This window comes from Thamnophis sirtalis, unplaced genomic scaffold (assembly GCF_051295495.1).
Source record: "Thamnophis sirtalis isolate CommonGarterSnake01/CBP01778 unplaced genomic scaffold, rThaSir2_p1.2 scaffold_10, whole genome shotgun sequence".
Taxonomy (NCBI): domain Eukaryota; kingdom Metazoa; phylum Chordata; class Lepidosauria; order Squamata; family Natricidae; genus Thamnophis; species Thamnophis sirtalis.
Window position 1 is genome coordinate 64,170,524 of NW_028261390.1, and position 19,788 is coordinate 64,190,311.

Consider the following 19,788-nt stretch of genomic DNA (forward strand, 5'->3'; position numbering starts at 1 on the left):
TTTCAGAATTTTTACTTAGTTTAGAAGTCTTTAGTTGCAACAAAGAAGATAACAGTAGTGCTGAAATGTTTGTAGACCTTTTTGAATTTTCAGTATATCTGCACAAGTATTACTTAAAATGCAATCTGTTCTCCGCACAAGTCCTTTAACTAGGCAAAGAGAACCCAAGTAAACACATGAGTCAAAAACATTTTATTGATTCATTTATTTATTGGAGAAAATGATGAAGAGTACATATGCCTTCTTATATCTTCTTATATTTTTATACCAACCTGGGATTCTATCACTGCCTAAATGTTAACTACCAATAGAATAACATGTTAATCTATAATTTAGAAGTTGTCAAACTGAAGATTGTGATTCTGCTGGGAGATAATTAGAATTCTTGAAAGATGCCACAGGTTTTTTAAAAAAATGCTTCAGGGATGGGTAATGAAACTCAGACTTTTGTGTCTTCCTACTGGTATTTTTCCACATGCTTTCTTTTCTTTGTTAAAATACAAGTATTCTTTAAACCAGGGACACGGTAGCTCAGTGGCTAAGACGCTGAGCTTGTTGATCAGAAAGATCAGCAGTTCAAATCTCTAGCACTGTGTAACAGAGTGAGCTCCCGTTACTTGTCCCAGTTTCTGCCAACCTAGCAGTACGAAAGCATGTAAAAAGTAGAAAAATAGGGACTGCCTTAGTGGGAAGGTAATAGTGTTCTGTGCGCCTTCGGGGTTTAGTCATGCCAGCCACATGACCATGGAGACGTCTTCGGACACTGCTGGCTCTTTGGCTTTGAAATGGAGATGAGCACCGCCCCCTAGAGTCGGGAACAACTAGCACATATTTGCGAGCGGAACCTTTACCTTTACCTATTCTTTAAATCACATATAAAGAATTCTACATTATAAATTATCAATAAAGAATCTTATATTCTTTAATTTATAAGATGTATAAATTATTGCTCTTCTGAGAAATATTTTTATGTCTCTAGCATCTGCACAAGTTGCTCTAGTAATATATCAGTAGTAAGGAGAATATCTGTAGAAGGTTACAGGATTGAAAAATCAGCATGGTTCACTATTTTAAACATTGAGACTTTCAAATGGAAATGGGGAAGCACCATAGTGTGTGAATCACATTTTTCTACAGTTGCTGCTACACCAATCAAAAAGAAATGTGGAATGAGACATGAGTTGCTGTTAAAAAAAGAAAGGTTGATTTTTTAAAAAAAATCATGGAATATGTCATACTAATTCATTTATTAAGAATCACAGTGCAGACTTTGAGAATAGAGATCTAGTATAATTTAATGGAAAGTTTGGTGTTTTAAGTTTGAATAAATACATGTTGAGATTTTTGCTACAGCATAAAAATGACAGATGATGCCATGGTGTTATAGCTGCACTACAGTTTGTACATCCAGCCATAACGTATCTAAGAGAGAAGGTTTTGGAAAAAATATTATGTAAACTAATTACTTTATGGAAACCCTTAATATTTTCTCTTGACAGTTGATAAGCTCTATGAGCTCAGTAGCAGAGCACTGTCTCCCCTCCTTACTACGCACCTTGTTTGACTGGTACAAACGCCAAAATGGAACTGAAGATGAGTCTTATGAATATAGGCCTCGGTCCAGCACAAAATCTAAGGGGTGAGTGTGCTACAGTGATAAACACCTGTGGGTAATTGCATCCTCTAATTACATATTCCTTGAATAATTCAACATTTTATAAATTTATAAATATTATTTATAAAGAATAACATGGTCTAAACATATTAGATTTGTCATCTGTCAGCTCTAAATTCTCATATAGATTAGTCTTCAGCTTCACAATTAGATAAATTTAGGATTAGGATTACTTTATTTATATGCCGCCCTTTTCCCTGGGGGGACTCAGGGCAGCTCACAATCCAAGGGGGAGGGGAGTACAAGACAAAAATACACACATAAAACAGTACATCGTTAAAAAAACGCAACAGTCATACTATTCGGGTGGGGTTGAAATCTTAGCCCCAGGCTTGTTGGGACAGCCAGGTTTTAAGGGCTATGCGGAAGGTCTGGAGGGTGGTGAGGGTACGAATCTCCACAGGGAGTTCGTTCCATAGGGTCGGAGCAGCCACCGAGAAGGCTCTCCTCCGAGTAGTTGCCAGTCGACATTGACCGGCTGATGGAATTCGGAGGAGGCCTAATCTATGGGATCTTATTGGCCTAGTGGAGGTAATTGGCAGTAGGCGGTCTCTCAAGTATCCAGATCCAATACCATGAAGGGCTTTGTAGGTGACAACAAGCACCTTGAAGCGCACCCGGAGATCAACAGGCAGCCAGTGCAGCTCGCGGAGGATAGGTGTTACATTAAATAACAGATAATTCATATAGGTAGTCATAGTTGAATGGAATTAATAAAAATGATGTTATGATGAATAAAGTAAACTATGCAAGACCAGACCATTCTAGTCTGCAACTTAAAATTTCAGAAGACCAAAAATAATTTGTTTGGAAAAATTAAAGAAAATTGTAAACTTTCTAAAAACAACAAAGAAGTACGTGCTAATAGCCAGTCAGAGCTGATCAATTATTGATAATGGAAAATGTTAGCAACTTTTAAACTCAGATACTCAGGAACAATTAGCAAATTATATACTGTAATTCCTTGCTCAGTTAAATATAGTAGCAGTTCATGGCTTTCGCTTTGAATAGTAATCAATTGGGTATTTCTGTGAACTTACTTTCCTAATAGGTTTTTTCCCTCCTTTTTTTTTTCTTTTGCTCCTGTCAGATTGTAAGGGCAGTATGGAATTCCAGGAGGATGATGGGCATTGGTGTAGAAAGATTTTTTCTGTAACTTTCTTAGTTGTGTGCATATCCATAAAAAGTTGCATGTATTTCTGTTTGGACAAAAGAGCTTGTCTTATGTCAAATATATCTGATATTTTTTTGTTTCAGAGATGAGCAGCAACGAGAGAGAGATTATCTACTTGAACGAAGGGATTTAGCTGTAGATTTTATTTTTTGCTTAGTTTTAGTAGAAGTTCTAAAACAGGTAAGCTCTTTTATTTCTGCTACATATAAGCTTTTTTTTTTTTTTTTTACCAAAAACATCTAAATGTCTTTGTATTCTGCTTAGAATTGGAGTAGAATACTGGAGTAGAAAGCTAGGGGATTTTCATACATTGTGCATTGTAAAATATAGTTCTATTAAAATGAAATATTTCTGTGGGGTGAAAAGAGTTCAGAATTGTAGCATGTTATTTAATTTATTCAGATCCCAAATAAAAATATGCCCTTCTGTATATATTTGCACACATGTTTATCCAATAACAGTGACAATTCAAATTCCAGTAAAATGTCTAAGCCATAAAGATAAAACAGTACCTGCTCTCTCTGTTACAGATACCTGTTCATCCAGTGCCTGACCCTTTAGTTCATGAAGTTCTAAATTTGGCTTTCAAGCACTTTAAACACAAGGAAGGGTAAGTATATTTAGGATACCAAATACCTTTAAATATTTTTGGCTTATGAGTGAGTACTGACTATCCCAGCGTCTCAGAGAAGTTGCACTAATGCAGATGTTTTTTGAATTCAACTTGTTATTTGCACTTTTTGCTAAACAACATCATGATTTAACAGGTATCATTGACTTTGTTCAAATTTGTTCCTAAAGAAATTTGTATAAAATTGAGGCCTGCAAAGGCCTGGATCCTATAAGAAAGAACATACAAGCATCACTTCCAATCCTATATCACGAAGTAATCAGATAATAAGTATTAAAATGCTGATTTAAGAATATCTAAAATGTTACAATAGTTAGTAAATAACCCTGAATGGATACCATAAAATCGGGAGTCAACATTAGCAACGGTTAATATTCTGCTTAGATGGTTTCAAATGGTTTCAAATGATTCATAATACACAACCACAACAAGTTACAATGGTAATTCAGGTCCCAATTGTGGTTGTAAGTTGAGGACTACCTGTATGTGCAGCATTGTCTTAAATTGTACCCTGTTACCCTGAAAATAAGACCTCCCTGGATAATAAGCCCAATTGGGCTTTTGAGTGCATGCGATAAAATAATCCCTCCCCCAAAAATATTGCAACACAGCAGCAGCCATGAGGTGACCACGCTCACCCCTTCCTAAACCTCAAAAATAATAAGACCTCCCTGAAAATAAGGCCAATCGCTTATTTCAGGGGTCAAAAGAAAATAAGGCAGGGGAAACACGGTGTCCTAATATCAAATTTGTGGCTTTCCTATTCATTGTAGGTATTCAGGGACCAACACTGGAAATGTCCATATCATTGCAGATTTATATGCAGAAGTGATAGGTGTCCTTGCCCAATCAAAGTGAGTAACTTCTTTTTCAAGACTTAAAAATGTTTTCTTTGCCACAAGTTTACAAATGCTTAATGATCACAGATAATCTATTTTTTAGCATAACAAATAGCAACTATTACTATCTACTGATCAATTGTCACAGTGATAAATTGTTTTGCAAGTATGTCTTTTAATGACTGCATTCACTTTTGAGTATTTTCTTTTAAAATGTTTTTTTTCTTTCTTATCTCAAACACACAAGAATGGTTTTTGATGTTTTTGATGATGTCACTGCTAAAAGTCAAATTGACTTTGTCATATATCCTAATGTGATCTAGTATGGCCCAGTATTGTTTGTATGGTTCTAACTATATATTTTAAAACGAGGGCAATTATTTTGCTTTTCGTGGGAAATCATTTTATCTATTCTTTTTTAAAACCTTGCTAATTTTTTGGCTCAGGTTTCAAGCTGTTAGAAAAAAATTTGTTACAGAATTAAAGGAACTGAGGCAAAAGGAGCAGAGCCCTCATGTGGTACAAAGTATCATCAGCTTAATTATGGGGATGAAGTTTTTCAGAGTAAAAATGTATCCTGTGGAAGATTTTGAAGCATCATTTCAATTCATGCAGGTGAGCTATTTCATTGTATTAATAGTTACGATCCTTCCTTAGTTTATACTTTACAGAATACAAAAATTCAGGTTGTTGCTATATATTCCCTAAAATTAAATAGAAAAAAGAAATACCGTATTTTTCAGAGTATAAGACATACCAAGATTTTGAAGAGGTAAATTTAAAAAAAAACATGTGTTTGCATTCTGCAGACCTCCCAAATCCTCTGGATGCCTCATTCTCATTTTCTGTGAAAAATGGGGCATGCAGAGAGTTTGAGAGGCCTGCAATGTTCTCCTGGGGGCTGGGGAGGGCAAAAAAGGCCTGTTTTTCACTTATTTTTGCCCCCCCATCCCCCAGGAGCACTTTAAAGGCCCCCCAAACCCTCTGTGCATCCATTTTTGTGAAGGGGCGGGGTTTGGGGTGACCAAAAATGTTGTATTCGGTGTATAAGATGCACCCAGATTTTCACCCTCTTTTTTTGGAGGGGGGAGGTGCATCTTATATTCAGAAAAATACGATAAATTTCAGAATGTGCACAGTGTGACTACAATTTTGAGACAACCCGGGACAAAATACAGGACATTGAGGTTTCCGGCTGACTCATTACACATCTCGGTTTACAGCCTTACAGCAGCTGGTCAGCTATTAAATCATCATTACCTTAACAATAAAGGATATTAAAGTGGAGACAGAGATAAAAGAACATGGAAATGTTTAAGTATGTGGTTTTTCCAGTCTGATCCCCAGGGGGATGATACAGAAAAATCTCTCTTCCCAGGCCTCATTAGATGCCACTTTTCATCTCTTTGAATCAGAACATGCGCTTCCTGTTATATCTAATGGGACCCAGGAAAGGTGGTCCCTTAAATAACCCAGTTCCATACTAAGAAGGGGACTATGATGTTACAAGTTATACTGTCATTTTGAATTGAACATAGAAACATCCTGGGAACCAGTGCAACTCGTAGGGTAGAGGTGTGACGTGCTAGACAGTCAAAATTTCTTCAGCATTTAAAAGGTTAAAAGAAAACCAGCAGATTAAACCTAAATTGGAAAAGTAATTTTCCCCTACCTGATTATCAGCACAAAGCTGTTGGCTAGGAATTCTTGAATTCTAATCCCAGCATATCTGAAATAAAATTCAAATTGCATAGTGTTTTATACATTATTTATTTCCTGTAAAGAATGTTAACGTATAACCCACCACAACTAATAATCTAATGATTTATGCATGGTAACTAATGAATATCTACCCAAACAAGGAATGATAGGCATATTATTAGGAGGAAAACAGGAAGACACTCTGTGGAGAAATCTAAATTCAAAGAAAGTTAACCATATGTAGTCCTCTGGGAATGTGTGGATGAAGTTGACTTTAAAAAATTATTCTTGATTTCTCATAAGTTTTCAAATAGGATTTTACTCTTGAGTTCTAGGAAGCACTTCCTGAATGCATGTATCCATAGCTATAGATTGGCTATAAATTCTTGAATTACATCATAAGGAGCAAAAGTAGTGATAGAAAGCCATCATTTGGAAAGTTTCAACAATTTGGTGTTTTAATTATATTTCAGAAAAGGGACAGTTTCTTTCTTCAACTACCGTATTTTTCAGAGTATAAGAGCACTCCCCCCCAAAAGAGCATGGAAATGTTGGTGCGTCTTATACACCAAATAAAGAGTGCCACCCCTGGAGCCTTTGTTGCCTTCCCTCAGCCCTCTGCAGGCTTCAGCAGCGCTGGGGCAAGGCAAAAATGCCCCCGTTTCTCACAAAAACAGAGGCTTTTTTTGCCTTCCTTCAGCCCCCAGTAGCTCTCTTCAGGCTTCAGCAGGACTGGGGCAAGGTAGAAACGGGGGCATTTTTCTTACTTACTTTTTCAAAAGATTGGGGCGTCTTATACACTGGTGCGTCTTATAGTCTGAAAAATATGGTGTTTGTCCCAACATCTTTCTCTTTGTCAACAATTGAACTCAGTGTAGATTGATTGTGGTCAAGTCTACTTAATCTTAAGAAAGGAAAGCAAACAAGCTGAAGTATAATGACTTGCTTATCACATAATTAACCACTCTGATAGTAGTGTTGAGGCATTACATCCCTCAGTAAAATTTTGGAAGCCAACATTTGGCTATGTATGGCATTTTGCATACTGAAACTATATAGGATTTTTTTATCCTGAGAAAATGTTTTTGAATATGGCATTGCAAGAGCACAATCAGTACCAATTCTGGACAGTTTTTTTTAACCAAATCATTATTTTGAAGATTGTTTCCAATGACTTCAAAGTAACAATTTCGCAGTGGTCTTCAAGACTTGAAAAAAATGCCTTAATATGCATAACTGCATATCACAAAGAGTTGAACACTCTGTCATCATTTGGTTTATCAGAAACATTAGCAGAAGAGATGTAATGTTTTCCAAAACTTGGAATTTTGCATAGAGAAAAAAAATATTTATATCAAAATCAGCTTCAGCTTATTTATAGAATAAAAACGTTGAAGACCTGCTAATTTAAGGTTTCCAAATTCATTCCAGTTTAAACTGGACTATTTTGTTACCTGTATCAAGTCTTTTATCTGCAATAGGTTTTGTTTTCCTGTTATTTTCATTTATTCTTACTGAAGAAGATGGTGTATAACAGAAATTTGATAACTATTTTCCTGCAGGAATGTGCACAGTATTTTTTGGAGGTAAAAGATAAAGACATAAAGCATTCGCTTGCTGGTTTGTTTGTAGAAATTCTCATCCCTGTTGCTGCTGTAAGTATAATTTATTATTTCACAAATACAGTGTATTGTATTTATGCAAAAGTAGAGACCTTTTCTTCTCAAATGGAGGTCTGAAAAACCCATTTTTTGTATTTGAGTGTATTTTGCCATACAGATAATGACAATGTAGTTTAATTATTTTTTATAACCAAATATGAGATTTTTTAAAAAAAAATCCATTAATTTTACTTGTAAAATTAAAGGCAAAATTCAGCTTCTCACAATGAAAAATCTATAAAGTGTTTGGAATTGGACTAAGTGTTTTGTTATATAACTGAATTATTTTTAACAGCAGGGTTTAAATCTGTGAGAAAGTATTACATGACTCTCATGATTTGTATCATTTTCTCTGTTACTGCCTTTATCCTTGAAGATATAGTGTAGATCTGTTTCTTTTGATTCTAGGCTGTTAAAAATGAAGTGAATGTGCCATGCCTGAAAAATTTTGTGGAGATGCTCTATCAGACAACTTTTGAGCTGAGCTCAAGAAAGAAGCATTCTTTGGTATTTTTTAAATGGTTTAATTTTTGTCTAAGATACAGTACATGCAATTTGATAGTATGTCACAAAGCAAATATCTGGGATCAGAATTTGACAGAACTACAAGCTTTTTTCTTGATAGGATATTTTAAACTGAAGTTATTTTAATCCAATTGTAATCAAATTACTTAATATTATGGACTGGTTCTCTATTTATATATTTAGCAATTGAAGGAAGCATTTTCAGTACTGTAAACTGATGTTTAGAAAACTTTTCTCAAGTGCCAAACCTATGTTAAGTTTTGTTTGAAGAGAAAAGCTGTTTTCCCAAATTGGTTTAAAATGGATGTGGGTGGGGCTGTTTGCTGAGCATCTGTAAACCAGGGGCTGTAAAGTACTATGAAGCAGTATATAAGTCTAAGTGCTATTGCTGTTACAGTTTAGATTCATTTATGTATCAGGATTCTGGCTAATGTAAGAACACAATCATAGATACTGTCAAATATTTACCAAACTGTGGTTCGTTTAACCACACTTTATTGAATGCACCATAGTTTGTTACATATATACAGCTCACTGGTCCATTAATCATTTTTCACAAGTTTACAGTGGCTGAGTTTGCATGCTTAATAAACCAGCCATGCTATTTTTTTCCCTGAAAGTTGTAACAAACTGTTCCTCTCTCATAGGCTTTATATCCATTGATCACCTGTTTGTTGTGTGTCAGTCAGAAGCAGTTTTTTCTAAATAACTGGCATATCTTCCTACAGAATTGTCTGTCTCATTTGAAGGTAAGGACTGTTTCATCATGCTCCTGTCATATTTAGTAAGTAATATTCTCAATGTAGATTAACCACAAAATAATGTCCGTATAAAATAAATGTAAGACTCCAATAGAAGAGTTTTGTAACTCAGGGTTGAACAGGGTAGAGTCCTTGGTGTTCTCTGAGCTTGTGGTTTACAGATGGTAACAAATGGTTTGATTGCAATTAGGGAACGTTATCAGGGCAAGAATATAATGCTCGTAGCTCACAATAACTTGTGAACCTATTTGATGCCTATTTATAAGACTTGTAATGTGAAACTATTTCAAGTCAGAATAACCTATTCCCGCATATTTCTTAAAATTGATTTTTCACATTGCCTGTGCTCATTTTATTCATTGTGAATTCCAGTTATTTAGAAATGTACTTTGGAGAAGTTGGACTTGCTCATGAGTCCTTTTTAAATATTGCTTTCCAGTGGAAGCTGCTTGGGATAGCTGTACCTAAGACCAAGAGCCTTCTTGAGTTCAGTTCTAATGTTGACCAAAGATCAGCAATATTTTTGCAGCCAGGAGCTGCACTTCCTCACTTTTTTGTGTGTTGTTTCTACATTTTTTATTGCCCCAAGTTGGATACTAAAATATCAAGCCTGTTCTGACCTAGACTTCCTTAGCAAGCATGAAGCAGAGTCCGGGTCCCGGCAAAACTTCTTTTATGTACATGACGGAATTCCTTTCATTCACAGTCAGCAAGGCTTGGCAAAAAGTCTTTCAGAGGAATATTTATCAACACGAACCTTATCTCACTCAGAGAGCTGCCAGATAATTAGTTTCCAAACTCAGGGCAAGGCAACACTTGACACAGAGTCTTTTATAGTCACAAACAGCACTTTCCACTCTTGAAACGACCAAAAGAATGAATTGTTTCCTGCAAACACCCCCTCCCTGTTCGCTACTCTTTTGTTTTCTATGGGAGGGACCAATTACCTCCAAGGTGTGGCTTTACTCCAGAGTTGACCCTGCTTTCTTAGTTCTTGTCTTCTGGCAGCTCTGCGCATGCAGAACAGGCTCCACTTGTTCCTCTGCCTCACTGCTGTCTGGTTCCCCCTCTGCTTCCAACGCAGAGTCCTCATCTGAGCTTCCCTCAGCCCCTAGGACTGTCCCATTTTTCTCCCCAACCTCCTCATTGTTTAACTCTGCTGCTAGCTGCTGGCAGCCACAACAAAGCTGCTTGCATTTTAATGGGAGGTTAAAGGCAAACAAGTGACACTAAGAGAGCCAGTTTGGTGTAGTAATTAAGGCATCAGGCTAGACATCAGGAGAGTGTGAGTTTGAGTCTTGTCTTGGACACAAAGTCAGGTAGGTACCTTGGGCTATCCATACCCTTTTTTTGACAAATGGGCCCATTTTCATGAAAAATGGGGTGTTTTTTGCTCTTTTCCCCTACCCCGAGGAGCACTCTACAAGCCTCCTAAAGGCTATTCATGCCCTTTAAAAAAAAAACGGGCCCATTTTTGTGAAAAACGGGTCATTTTTGTGAAAAACGGGTCATTTTTGGGAGGTTTGCAAAGTGCAAAAACTTTTTCTTATTAATTTGCCTCTTCAAAACCCTATACTCTGGTGCGTCTTATACTCCAAAAAATACAGTTTGTCTCAGCCCTAGGAAGGAGGCAATGGCAAACTACTTCTGACAAAAAATGCCAAAAAAAACCCTTGCAGGGATTTGTCTGGGTCTTCAAGAATCGGACATGATTGAACAAAAGGGGGGTGGGGGGAGTGATGTTTAAAGATTGCAGAATCTTAAGTCAAATACTTATCCTCTTAGTCTTATACAAATGTCTGTGGGAGGATCATATATTCCAAAATAGTGTTAACACTGAGCTTCAGTGGCATAACCTGAAAAAATACTCTAAAATACAGTAACAGGGCTGAGAAGCCTTATGTTAATGTGGATTGATCATCACTGATGTAAATGATCTATTACCAAAACCCACTCTTTCTCCTGTAAGTGCACAGAAGCTGAAGGACGGGGGGGGGGGGGGAAGAGCAGATAGAAAAGCAATAATAGCATTAGCGATCAGAACAAAGTAATATATCTTGTATGCAACCTTGTTTACTCTTTTGAGTTCTGTTTTTGTTATTGTGGAAATATCCGTTTGAAGTCATAGGGTAGTGGAACATTCACCATTCCGATAATGTATAGTGTGCTCCATAGCCTTGTTTATGATGCCATCCATTGTGTAAGGTGTGGAGACAATTTTAATGGAAAATCTAAAAGCACGTTTTAATTATTGTCGCTGTAACATTTGAATAATATACACGCTTCATTGATTTTGTTAATAATATTGCTGTTAATGCTTGCTTTCACTACTGCCTAGCTTTAAATTGTGTAACAACAACAATTCAACAGTTGGATGTGTTAGGATAGTATTCCTTCTCTTTACTTTGTCAAAGTTGTGTGTATTTCTTTACACAATGGCAACTCTTTTGAAACACCTCCCTTTTTATTGTCTCTGTCTACCTGTTGTTGCTATGTGTTAAATATAAAGGGATATAAAGGGATTTTTAATTTTCTTATTTAGAAATATTACATTGCTGACAATGAGCAAATAAAAACTTCCATTGTCAGGGATTTTAGTTGTCATATAGCATGTATCACATATTTTAATATAATTTTGTTCCCCTAACAACATAACATTTTATGATGTGGCTCTGTTCAATAGAAAGTACTAAAGCTATTACAGTATTTTAAATTTAATTTTAAAAAAATATTTGTTTATTAAAAACCTGCAATATTACAGTTTTTAAAAAAAAACAGATTTGAAAAAAATATTTCATGCATTATATTTAAGATACTGAGATTTTACAATAGAAGCATAATTATGCTCAAATTCTATAACTAACTAACAAATCTGCCAAGTAAATCTAGTTCTTTACTATTTTCTCTTAACATGTTTTAATTGTTTTAAAACATTAAGTAGTAAGTTAGCACAACTCAGAATAAAACTAATACAGAGCCTATAGAAAGAAAGTGTCAGAACTAATAAGGTATATTTTAAGATATTTCTCAGAATGCTAGTTGACAAAACTTTTTAATTATTAGCCTGCTTACCTCAATGCAGGAAAATGTGGATGAGCAACTCAAAACTTCCAGTTATTGAATATTTAGGATCTTTATCCTAATAAGTATTTCATAATACTTTGATTTGATTGCATCCGATGTATAATTCAATTTCTTATTGTGGGGTTTAAGTGAATTGATAATAACTTGGTTGGGTGTATGGATCAACCTTTAGATTAAAGGTTGTGTAATCCTATGCATGTCTACCAAAAATTAATCCCACTAAATTCAGTAAGGTTTGTTCTTTACTGCATAGGATTGTAGTCTGCTTAATAAATGTTTAGGTCATAAAGGAAATATGAGTAGTTTTAAATATTTGTAAACCAAGAAAGAAAGAAAATAGACTTTTAAGGAGAATACCTTGTTTCTCCCAAAATAAGATCTCCCCAGATAATAATCCCAATTGAGCTTTTGAGCACATGTGCTAAAATAAGCCCTCCCCTGAAAATAAACCCTCTCCGAAAATATTGCAACACAGCAGCAGCCATGAGGTGACCAAGCTCACTGCCTCATGCACTTCAAAAATAATAAGAAAAATAAGGCCAAGCGTTTATTTCAGGGGTCAAAAGAAAATGAGACTCTGTCTTGTTTTCAGGGAAATACAGTAAGAAAATATTATTTTTGCATTTTTTTAGAATTATAAAAGAAATTAATAATAAAATGTTTATAAATAATCTTAAGAGTGATCAGTTTTCTATGTTGGAATATTAGCAGCTATTTTTAAAATGTCCAAAATTGTTCACATCTTCATTGATATAATCCAAGTTTAGATGTAGACTATCCTTGCACATAGTTTCTAAACAGTGATAGTGAGATATTGTAAATAACATACGGAATATTAAGGACACTGAATTACAGTACTGTAGTATCCAAATCATGTGTATAACCATGGTGGTGCAGTAGTTAGAATGCAGTATTACAGACTAACTGCCCATTGCCTGGAGTTCAATCCTGACAGGCTCAAAGTTGACTCGGCCTTCCATCCTTCCGACATAAGTAAAATGAGGACTCGGATTATTGGGGCAAATATGCTGGCATTGTAAAGTGCTCAGAGAGTGTCATAAAGCACTGTTGAGCGATATATTAGTTCTATTGCTATTGCTTACACACATAGAGTTTTACTCTGTCAAAATATTTCTGTTGAATGGAGCCCCAGTAAACAGCTTTCTGTTTGTCCTTTTTATTTTTTCATCTAACATGCATGTGCTTCCCATTCTCATGTTTGTTATGTTTTGCTGTCTTGCATTGCTTTATTTAGATCCCATCTAACAACAGTATCAGAAAACAAATAGAAACACTTCAGGTGAGTCAATATGCTGTCACAGTAAAGTAAGAAATTGCTTTGCTTCATGTTTTTCTGTTGTTTCATTGTATATGTTATTTCACTCTCTAGAACAAGCAGTTTTGTTTAAACGTATCTCAAAAAGAGTTATACATTAGTATTATTTGTGGGTAAAAGATACTTGTTAACCGTACTTTTATTACTACTATTTGATACTGTTTTCTTTAAATATTTCCTCTGAGAATCACAGAAAGCATGTTTTCATTTTAAATAAAGACTGAAATAGCTTTGAGTTTCTGACCTATGCAGTATTCTGTGGAGGACGACATTTTCTGCAATAGGCAGGGCAATGAGATAGGAATTATATTGGATTCTTTCTGGGACAGATTTTACAAAGCACAGTCTGAAACAACACTTCACTTAAACTACAAATATTGATATGGTTCTTACATTTATGAAAAAAATACAGAGAATTAATTTCTAACTAACTTTAATATCTTTACATTAATTTGAGTGCCCAGTGTTTTGCCATTGCAGGAACTTGAAGTGTAATTTTAGGAATGTCTTGGTTCTTATAGCTACTACTAAATAATTATCTGCAGTGTGGCTTATGTGCAATAGTAATAGTTTTTTTTAATGTTTTTAACAGAATAAAGATCCGAAAATGTCTCGAGTTGCACTGGAATCGCTATATAGATTGTTATGGGTTTATGTTATTAGAATAAAATGTGAAAGCAACACTGTAACACAGAGGTAAGCCATTTTTTTCAATGTGCTAAAATGTTGATAATGTTAAAAAAAGTGCTGTGGCTGCCTTTTGGTAGAGTTGCTAATGGGATTTTTCAATATTCTCTTCTACATGTTTCCCCGTACAGCCGTCTGATGGGCATAGTATCTGCACTTTTTCCAAAAGGCTCTCGCAGTGTGGTCCCTCGAGACACACCTCTGAACATATTTGTAAAAATTATTCAGTTCATTGCTCAGGTAAATCATCTTTATAAAAGCTTTAGCCCAAATGTGATAATAGCCTGAAATATTTCAGAATTTGCTCATTCCCCTGTCTAAACCTTAACGTTCTACAAGAACTTTTAAGTCACATATTTTTAACCTTCTTAAGAAAGCTGTGATGTATATTAAATTGAAACACAAGAATCTGCTCAAACTACTCAGAGGTACTGTTAATAAACAGAAGATTTAAAGTTTAGGTTTCCATACGTAAGAAATACTATTACTCTGATTTTTGAAGTTGTTACATTCCCCCGTGTAGCAGGACTTGCTTATAGGATTTTGGATTATTATTTACATCAATCTGTCAGCCACTCTTGATGTTCAGTCATTTTTGAACACAGTAGCACATACACTACAAACAGGGGTGGGATTCTACCGGTTCGGACCGGTTTGGATTAACCAGTAGCTCTGACAATCGGCTGGGAGCAAACCGGTTCGCCCCCACGATCAGCTGGGCCCACTTACCCGTCCGTGCTATTTTTCTACCTTTTTCTTCTCAGCTGATTTGTGTGGCAGAGCAGATTGCCGCGAGAATCAGCTATGTTACTCCTCTGAAGAACCCCAGAAGTGAAGATTTTTTCAAACTGCGCACGGGCGCACAAATCGCACAATCACAAAACCAGTTGTTAAACCTGGATGATCCCACCACTGAGTACAAAGGATAGAAATCAGTGAAGAAATACAGTTTCCTTTTAGAAATGTTTGTATGCCACTTCTGATTTCTACACTGGTAAATTTATAATAAGCTTCTTGTAAAAAAAAGTTTCAACAATTTGAAACCCAGTGATATAAAATATGTAATGCTAACTGGTAGCTGCCTAGGCAGCAGAAAAGTTTTAAGCTTCAGATAAACTTAAATTTAGGCACCTATTTTTGTGGGACTTTGATCAACATATGATAGTACAAATATCTTTAAATAATTTACATTACAACTTTTTTTGTCCCAAAGAATTTTTTATTTTTTTTATTCTCTTACATTCCATTTTAAGTATACATTCACATAATTGTTATTCTTATTCTTCTTTACATTAATCATTCTTATACATTTATTATTTCATTTAATAGGTTATAATATACAGTTTGGGTTGCTTTATTTACCATCCCTTCCTCCTTTTGTAACACCACCTTGTTTTCCCTTTTCTCCCTTCTCCCCTCTACTTTCTTCCTTCCTCCTCTCCTTTCCCTTCCTTCTTCCCTTCCCTTTCTCCTACTCTTCTCCTTCCTACCCTCTCCTTCTCTTTCTCTCCCTTCCGTCCTCCTCTCCTTACCTCTTTTCCCCATCTTCCTTTCATTCTCTTGTCTTCTCTCTCTCTGTCTATTATTATTGGTGTACATTTCAAAACTCAGTTTATATTTCCTTGGAATAGTATTTCTGCCAATCCTAATATAATTTATTATCATTTCTTATTCCCTTACCTTCGCTAGTCTATCATGTTCCCCCCCCCCCTTTATACCTCGCTCTTGAATATACTTATATGTTTAATATTTTCTTTTCTGTTTTCCCCTTAATTTACATTACAATTTAAATTACCATAATAAATGGGGAAAATGAGAGTAATTTAGGAAGATACATTTTTTCTTAAATAAACAAAAATAAATAAAATTAATTAGATTCATGCCAGTTACCATGCAAGTCAAGTTTAGCATTTGTGCTAAAATGGTTTAACATAGTTTTATAAAAAGTTTTATATAGTTGTGATTTTTTTTTCTAGGAACGTTTGGATTTTGCAATGAAAGAAATTATTTTTGATCTTCTCAGTGTGGGAAAATCCCCCAAAACCTTCACTATTAATCCAGAGGTAAAAAAGAGAAATTTAAATATTGTATGCAATTTGTTTTTAGTAAGATTATAAACACAGACACTGTAATGAGGATCTCCTAGAAATACTACAGCTAATTTGACGTAGTGGCTAAGGCATTGGGCTAGAAACTAGAAAACTCTTTGAGTTCTAATCCCATCTCAGACAGAAAACTAACTAGGTGACTTTGGTCTAGTTATTCTCTTTCTGCCCAAGGAAATAGGCACTGGTAAACCACTTCCGAAAAAAGATTAAAAGAAATGGAAAACAAATTTCCATTCTAAAATCTCAATTCTAAAACTTTGCCTAGTTAGTCCAATTATTTACTATCTATGCTGGTACCTTATCATCTTTGGATTTTTTGCTAGAGTTTGCGGTCACACAAAGATGAGCAAAAGGAAAGTTGTGGAAAACTGCGTTTAAGGATAAGCTCCTTTCTCCTCCAATCTGCCTTTGCAGTTATGAGAAGAAATAAGTCAAGATTTTGTTCTCTTTGGCCAATCCTTTCTTGTGCTAACTATTCTGGTTATAACAAACCAATTCAACATACCATCTTAACAATGTAACACTTGTAATGTTTGTGTTAGCAAATGAATAAGGTTTATTTTAAATCCTGAATTTTAGTACAATAACACATTTGGAATTGGCTGAAGTGGAACAGAATCCCTATTTCTCCTTTCTGCAAAAAGGAGGAAGAAAGCATATGTGTCTGAAAAATCTTGACTTGATAGATTTGAGTGTCATTTCCAAAGCCATACATTCTTCCCATACTTGCTGAATGAGCTAAAATTGTCTGGCTTCAGATGTCACACTAAGTCATGAATTACAGTTTACAAATCATAACAGATGTTTAAATGTTGTACAAAGCCAAAATCTATCTTAACAGTTTCTGGAATATAGCCACAATAATATAATGTGGCCTGGCATCGTTGCACAAATTACACAAATTACTTCATGACATGTGATGTTCCCTCTTCTGGGATATTCATGGCTAGGTTATGCTAATCATACATAAATGACTCCTTGTAAGGCTGGCTGAGAGAACAAAACCTGACATTTAAAGTATTTTATCATTCATTTAGCCAATAGAAACACAAGAACTGGTCCAGTTTAAAGCAGATTTTAAAAAGTCATTTAGTGCTTAATTTAAGTGAGATGCCATTTGCATGTCTTGGGAGAATGATATTTTATAAAAGAAAAGCTCTATTCTACTAAACATGGGTATGGCAGATGAAGATGGGATGGAGACAGGATACCTTTATTCATGTTACAACATCAATCTGTAGTATGTTGCAATCCTTGCTGGTCCCTGATAGATGTTCCTCTGTTTTGTTTTGTTTTGTTTTTTGCAGAGAATGAATATAGGTCTCAGAGTCTTCCTTGTGATAGCAGACAGTTTGCAGCAGAAGGATGGAGAGCCACCTATGCCAACTACAGGGGTTGTCCTTCCATCAGGAAATACTCTCCGTGTAAAGAAAATTTTTCTTAATAAAACTCTGACTGATGAAGAAGCAAAAGTTATAGGTGAGTAATTTATGGTTTGGGAAATGAATAATGTGTTTATTATTTAAAATAGTAAATGATAGAAAAGTAACTTTTTAAGCACAATCAAATTAACCACATTAATTGCTTATGCTTTTGAACAATGTTTTGTAGCAGCACTAAATGGTACTGAACAAAGACCTTGTTCTTCATATGCTTATTTTTATTTCACTTCAGTTGAAATTAGATGAAAAGTTTTGAAATAGTAATCTATAAATATTCAAAGCACCAAAAACATTTGCATAACATTTTTAACTTAGTGAGTATTCCTGCTTTTTACCTTGAGGAAGATTGGAGGCGCTCCCTAACATTACACTCATTCATACAGAAACTCACAATATCAATGAAATATTGTGTTATTTTCTGACACTTGGAGTGGTTAATATTTGGGAGAGAACCCATCTAACCATCAAGCCCATCTATTATAACTGGAAGTTACAAAGGAAAGGCAAGTTTTGGATATGTTAAGTTCAGAATTGTTGTCAGACCTGCCCCAGTCTGATCCTCTAGGGAAGAAAAACTCTCAACTCCATTTGATTGAAGCGAAAGGTACTTTTACTAAGAGATGCCAATTGCAGTAGAGTTGGGCAGAATCTGAAATCCTGCACATCAATGCAAAACTAACCCCTTAGTTTCCCTAGCCCTCCCCACATGGCCCATCTCTGTGTAGCCAATCGGGCATATTTTGGGAAACGCTAAGGTGTTTAGGTTGGTGAAATTCCACTCTCAGGGTGAATGGTCTTGAAGATACCGGCAGATTCGCAAACCCTCTGTTCTTCCTCAGCTGTCATTCCCCCCCCCTCCCAATTTCCCACCATCGAGGCGTACATTTTTATTGCCCATTTGTTCCACCTCCCTTCTCCGGTTCATTGAAGGCAAGATGCCAGCTAGGTGCCAAGCGGAAGGTGGTGAATCTGATAATTGTAATAATTACATTATAGTAATTCATTAGGATGTTTGAAAGAATTAGGTGGGTTTACTCCTTTTTTCTTCTGACTTTGTAGCCGACTACCCTGCACCCAGTTTTATTGCACTTGTAGTAACAAGTAGAACCCTGGATCTTCTTCCTGAGTCTGGAATGCTTCAGGAGCCCAACTGCAGAACCTATTTCTCATTCTGTTCCCAATGTCAACTTTTAAACTGGGAAGGAATACAGTTCTGTTCCTTCAAACTGGATTCAGGGATACTAATAATGTCAGAATAAATTGAATAAATATTTTAAAATGTTTAACCAATATTTGAGTTTGAGTAGTCACATGCTCAATTTAAATTTATGACTTTAAAAATATTTTAAAATAAAACTCAAATAAAACTGGTATTTCGTTTTAAGTAATGTATACAGGATTTCACTTGTATCTAATAAGATTCAAGAATCATTTAAGAAACAAATGATTTGAACTTATTCTTTCAGGAATGTCAATATACTATCCTCAAGTAAGGAAAGCACTAGATAGCATACTTAGGCATCTAGACAAAGAAGTTGGAAGGCCAATGTGCATGACGAGTGTACAGATGACCAATAAAGAACCTGAAGATATGATCACGTAAGTAGCAAATTAAGTACGACTAATTCAGTGCAGAGATATTTTAAACTTTAATTAACATTGGAATGATACCTTTATTAATAAAAAAGTTGATTTTTGGTTTAGGCTGCCATGTTTTGCTGCTATGTTTTAACTATTTAACGTTCGATTGTTGTAAGCCGCCTAGTCTTTTCAAGTGGGCGGCCATAATAAATTTAGCAAATAACTATTAATAATTACTATAGCGGTTATAACATTTTGCTAGCAAAAATAGTGGAGAATTACCCCAGCTTCTAGAAACTATGTGGACATCACCTGTCAACTTAGTTTAAAACTGACTACAGAATGATCTATCAATGAAAACAGACTTCCATAGAGCTTTTAGATCTCTTTATTCGTTGACATGGAGCCCCCCATACCATAGAAAATCTATAACTTTAAAAAAAAGCTATAGAAGCTTTAAGAAGCTGAGGCATGCAATCTACTATCTGCCAGGAACTTAAAGTCAGAGCCTGATCCTGTGAAGAAACTTATATTCACATCTCTTGCCTATTCTTTTGTTTATGTACATAGTTAGTATGCTAGT

General features: G+C 35.3%; 1 protein-coding gene across 7 annotated transcripts in view; it reads left to right on the forward strand.

Moving 5' to 3' along the window:
- Positions 1-19,788, forward strand: part of FRYL (FRY like transcription coactivator) — a 156,118-nt gene that overhangs the window by 59,207 nt on the left and 77,123 nt on the right. For 5 of the 7 annotated variants that reach the window (XM_087724769.1, XM_087724772.1, XM_087724770.1 and 2 more), the window contains exons 4-17: positions 1,500-1,639; positions 2,933-3,029; positions 3,380-3,459; positions 4,254-4,334; positions 4,766-4,934; positions 7,583-7,675; positions 8,090-8,188; positions 8,854-8,955; positions 13,307-13,351; positions 13,980-14,083; positions 14,206-14,314; positions 16,051-16,137; positions 17,490-17,661; positions 19,091-19,223. In XM_087724769.1, coding sequence (XP_087580895.1) covers positions 1,500-1,639; positions 2,933-3,029; positions 3,380-3,459; positions 4,254-4,334; positions 4,766-4,934; positions 7,583-7,675; positions 8,090-8,188; positions 8,854-8,955; positions 13,307-13,351; positions 13,980-14,083; positions 14,206-14,314; positions 16,051-16,137; positions 17,490-17,661; positions 19,091-19,223 — 1,511 coding nt within the window. The remainder of the gene's footprint in view (positions 1-1,499; positions 1,640-2,932; positions 3,030-3,379; positions 3,460-4,253; positions 4,335-4,765; positions 4,935-7,582; positions 7,676-8,089; positions 8,189-8,853; positions 8,956-13,306; positions 13,352-13,979; positions 14,084-14,205; positions 14,315-16,050; positions 16,138-17,489; positions 17,662-19,090; positions 19,224-19,788) is intronic. The other 2 variants (XM_087724767.1, XM_087724768.1) reach the window with 1 other exon arrangement.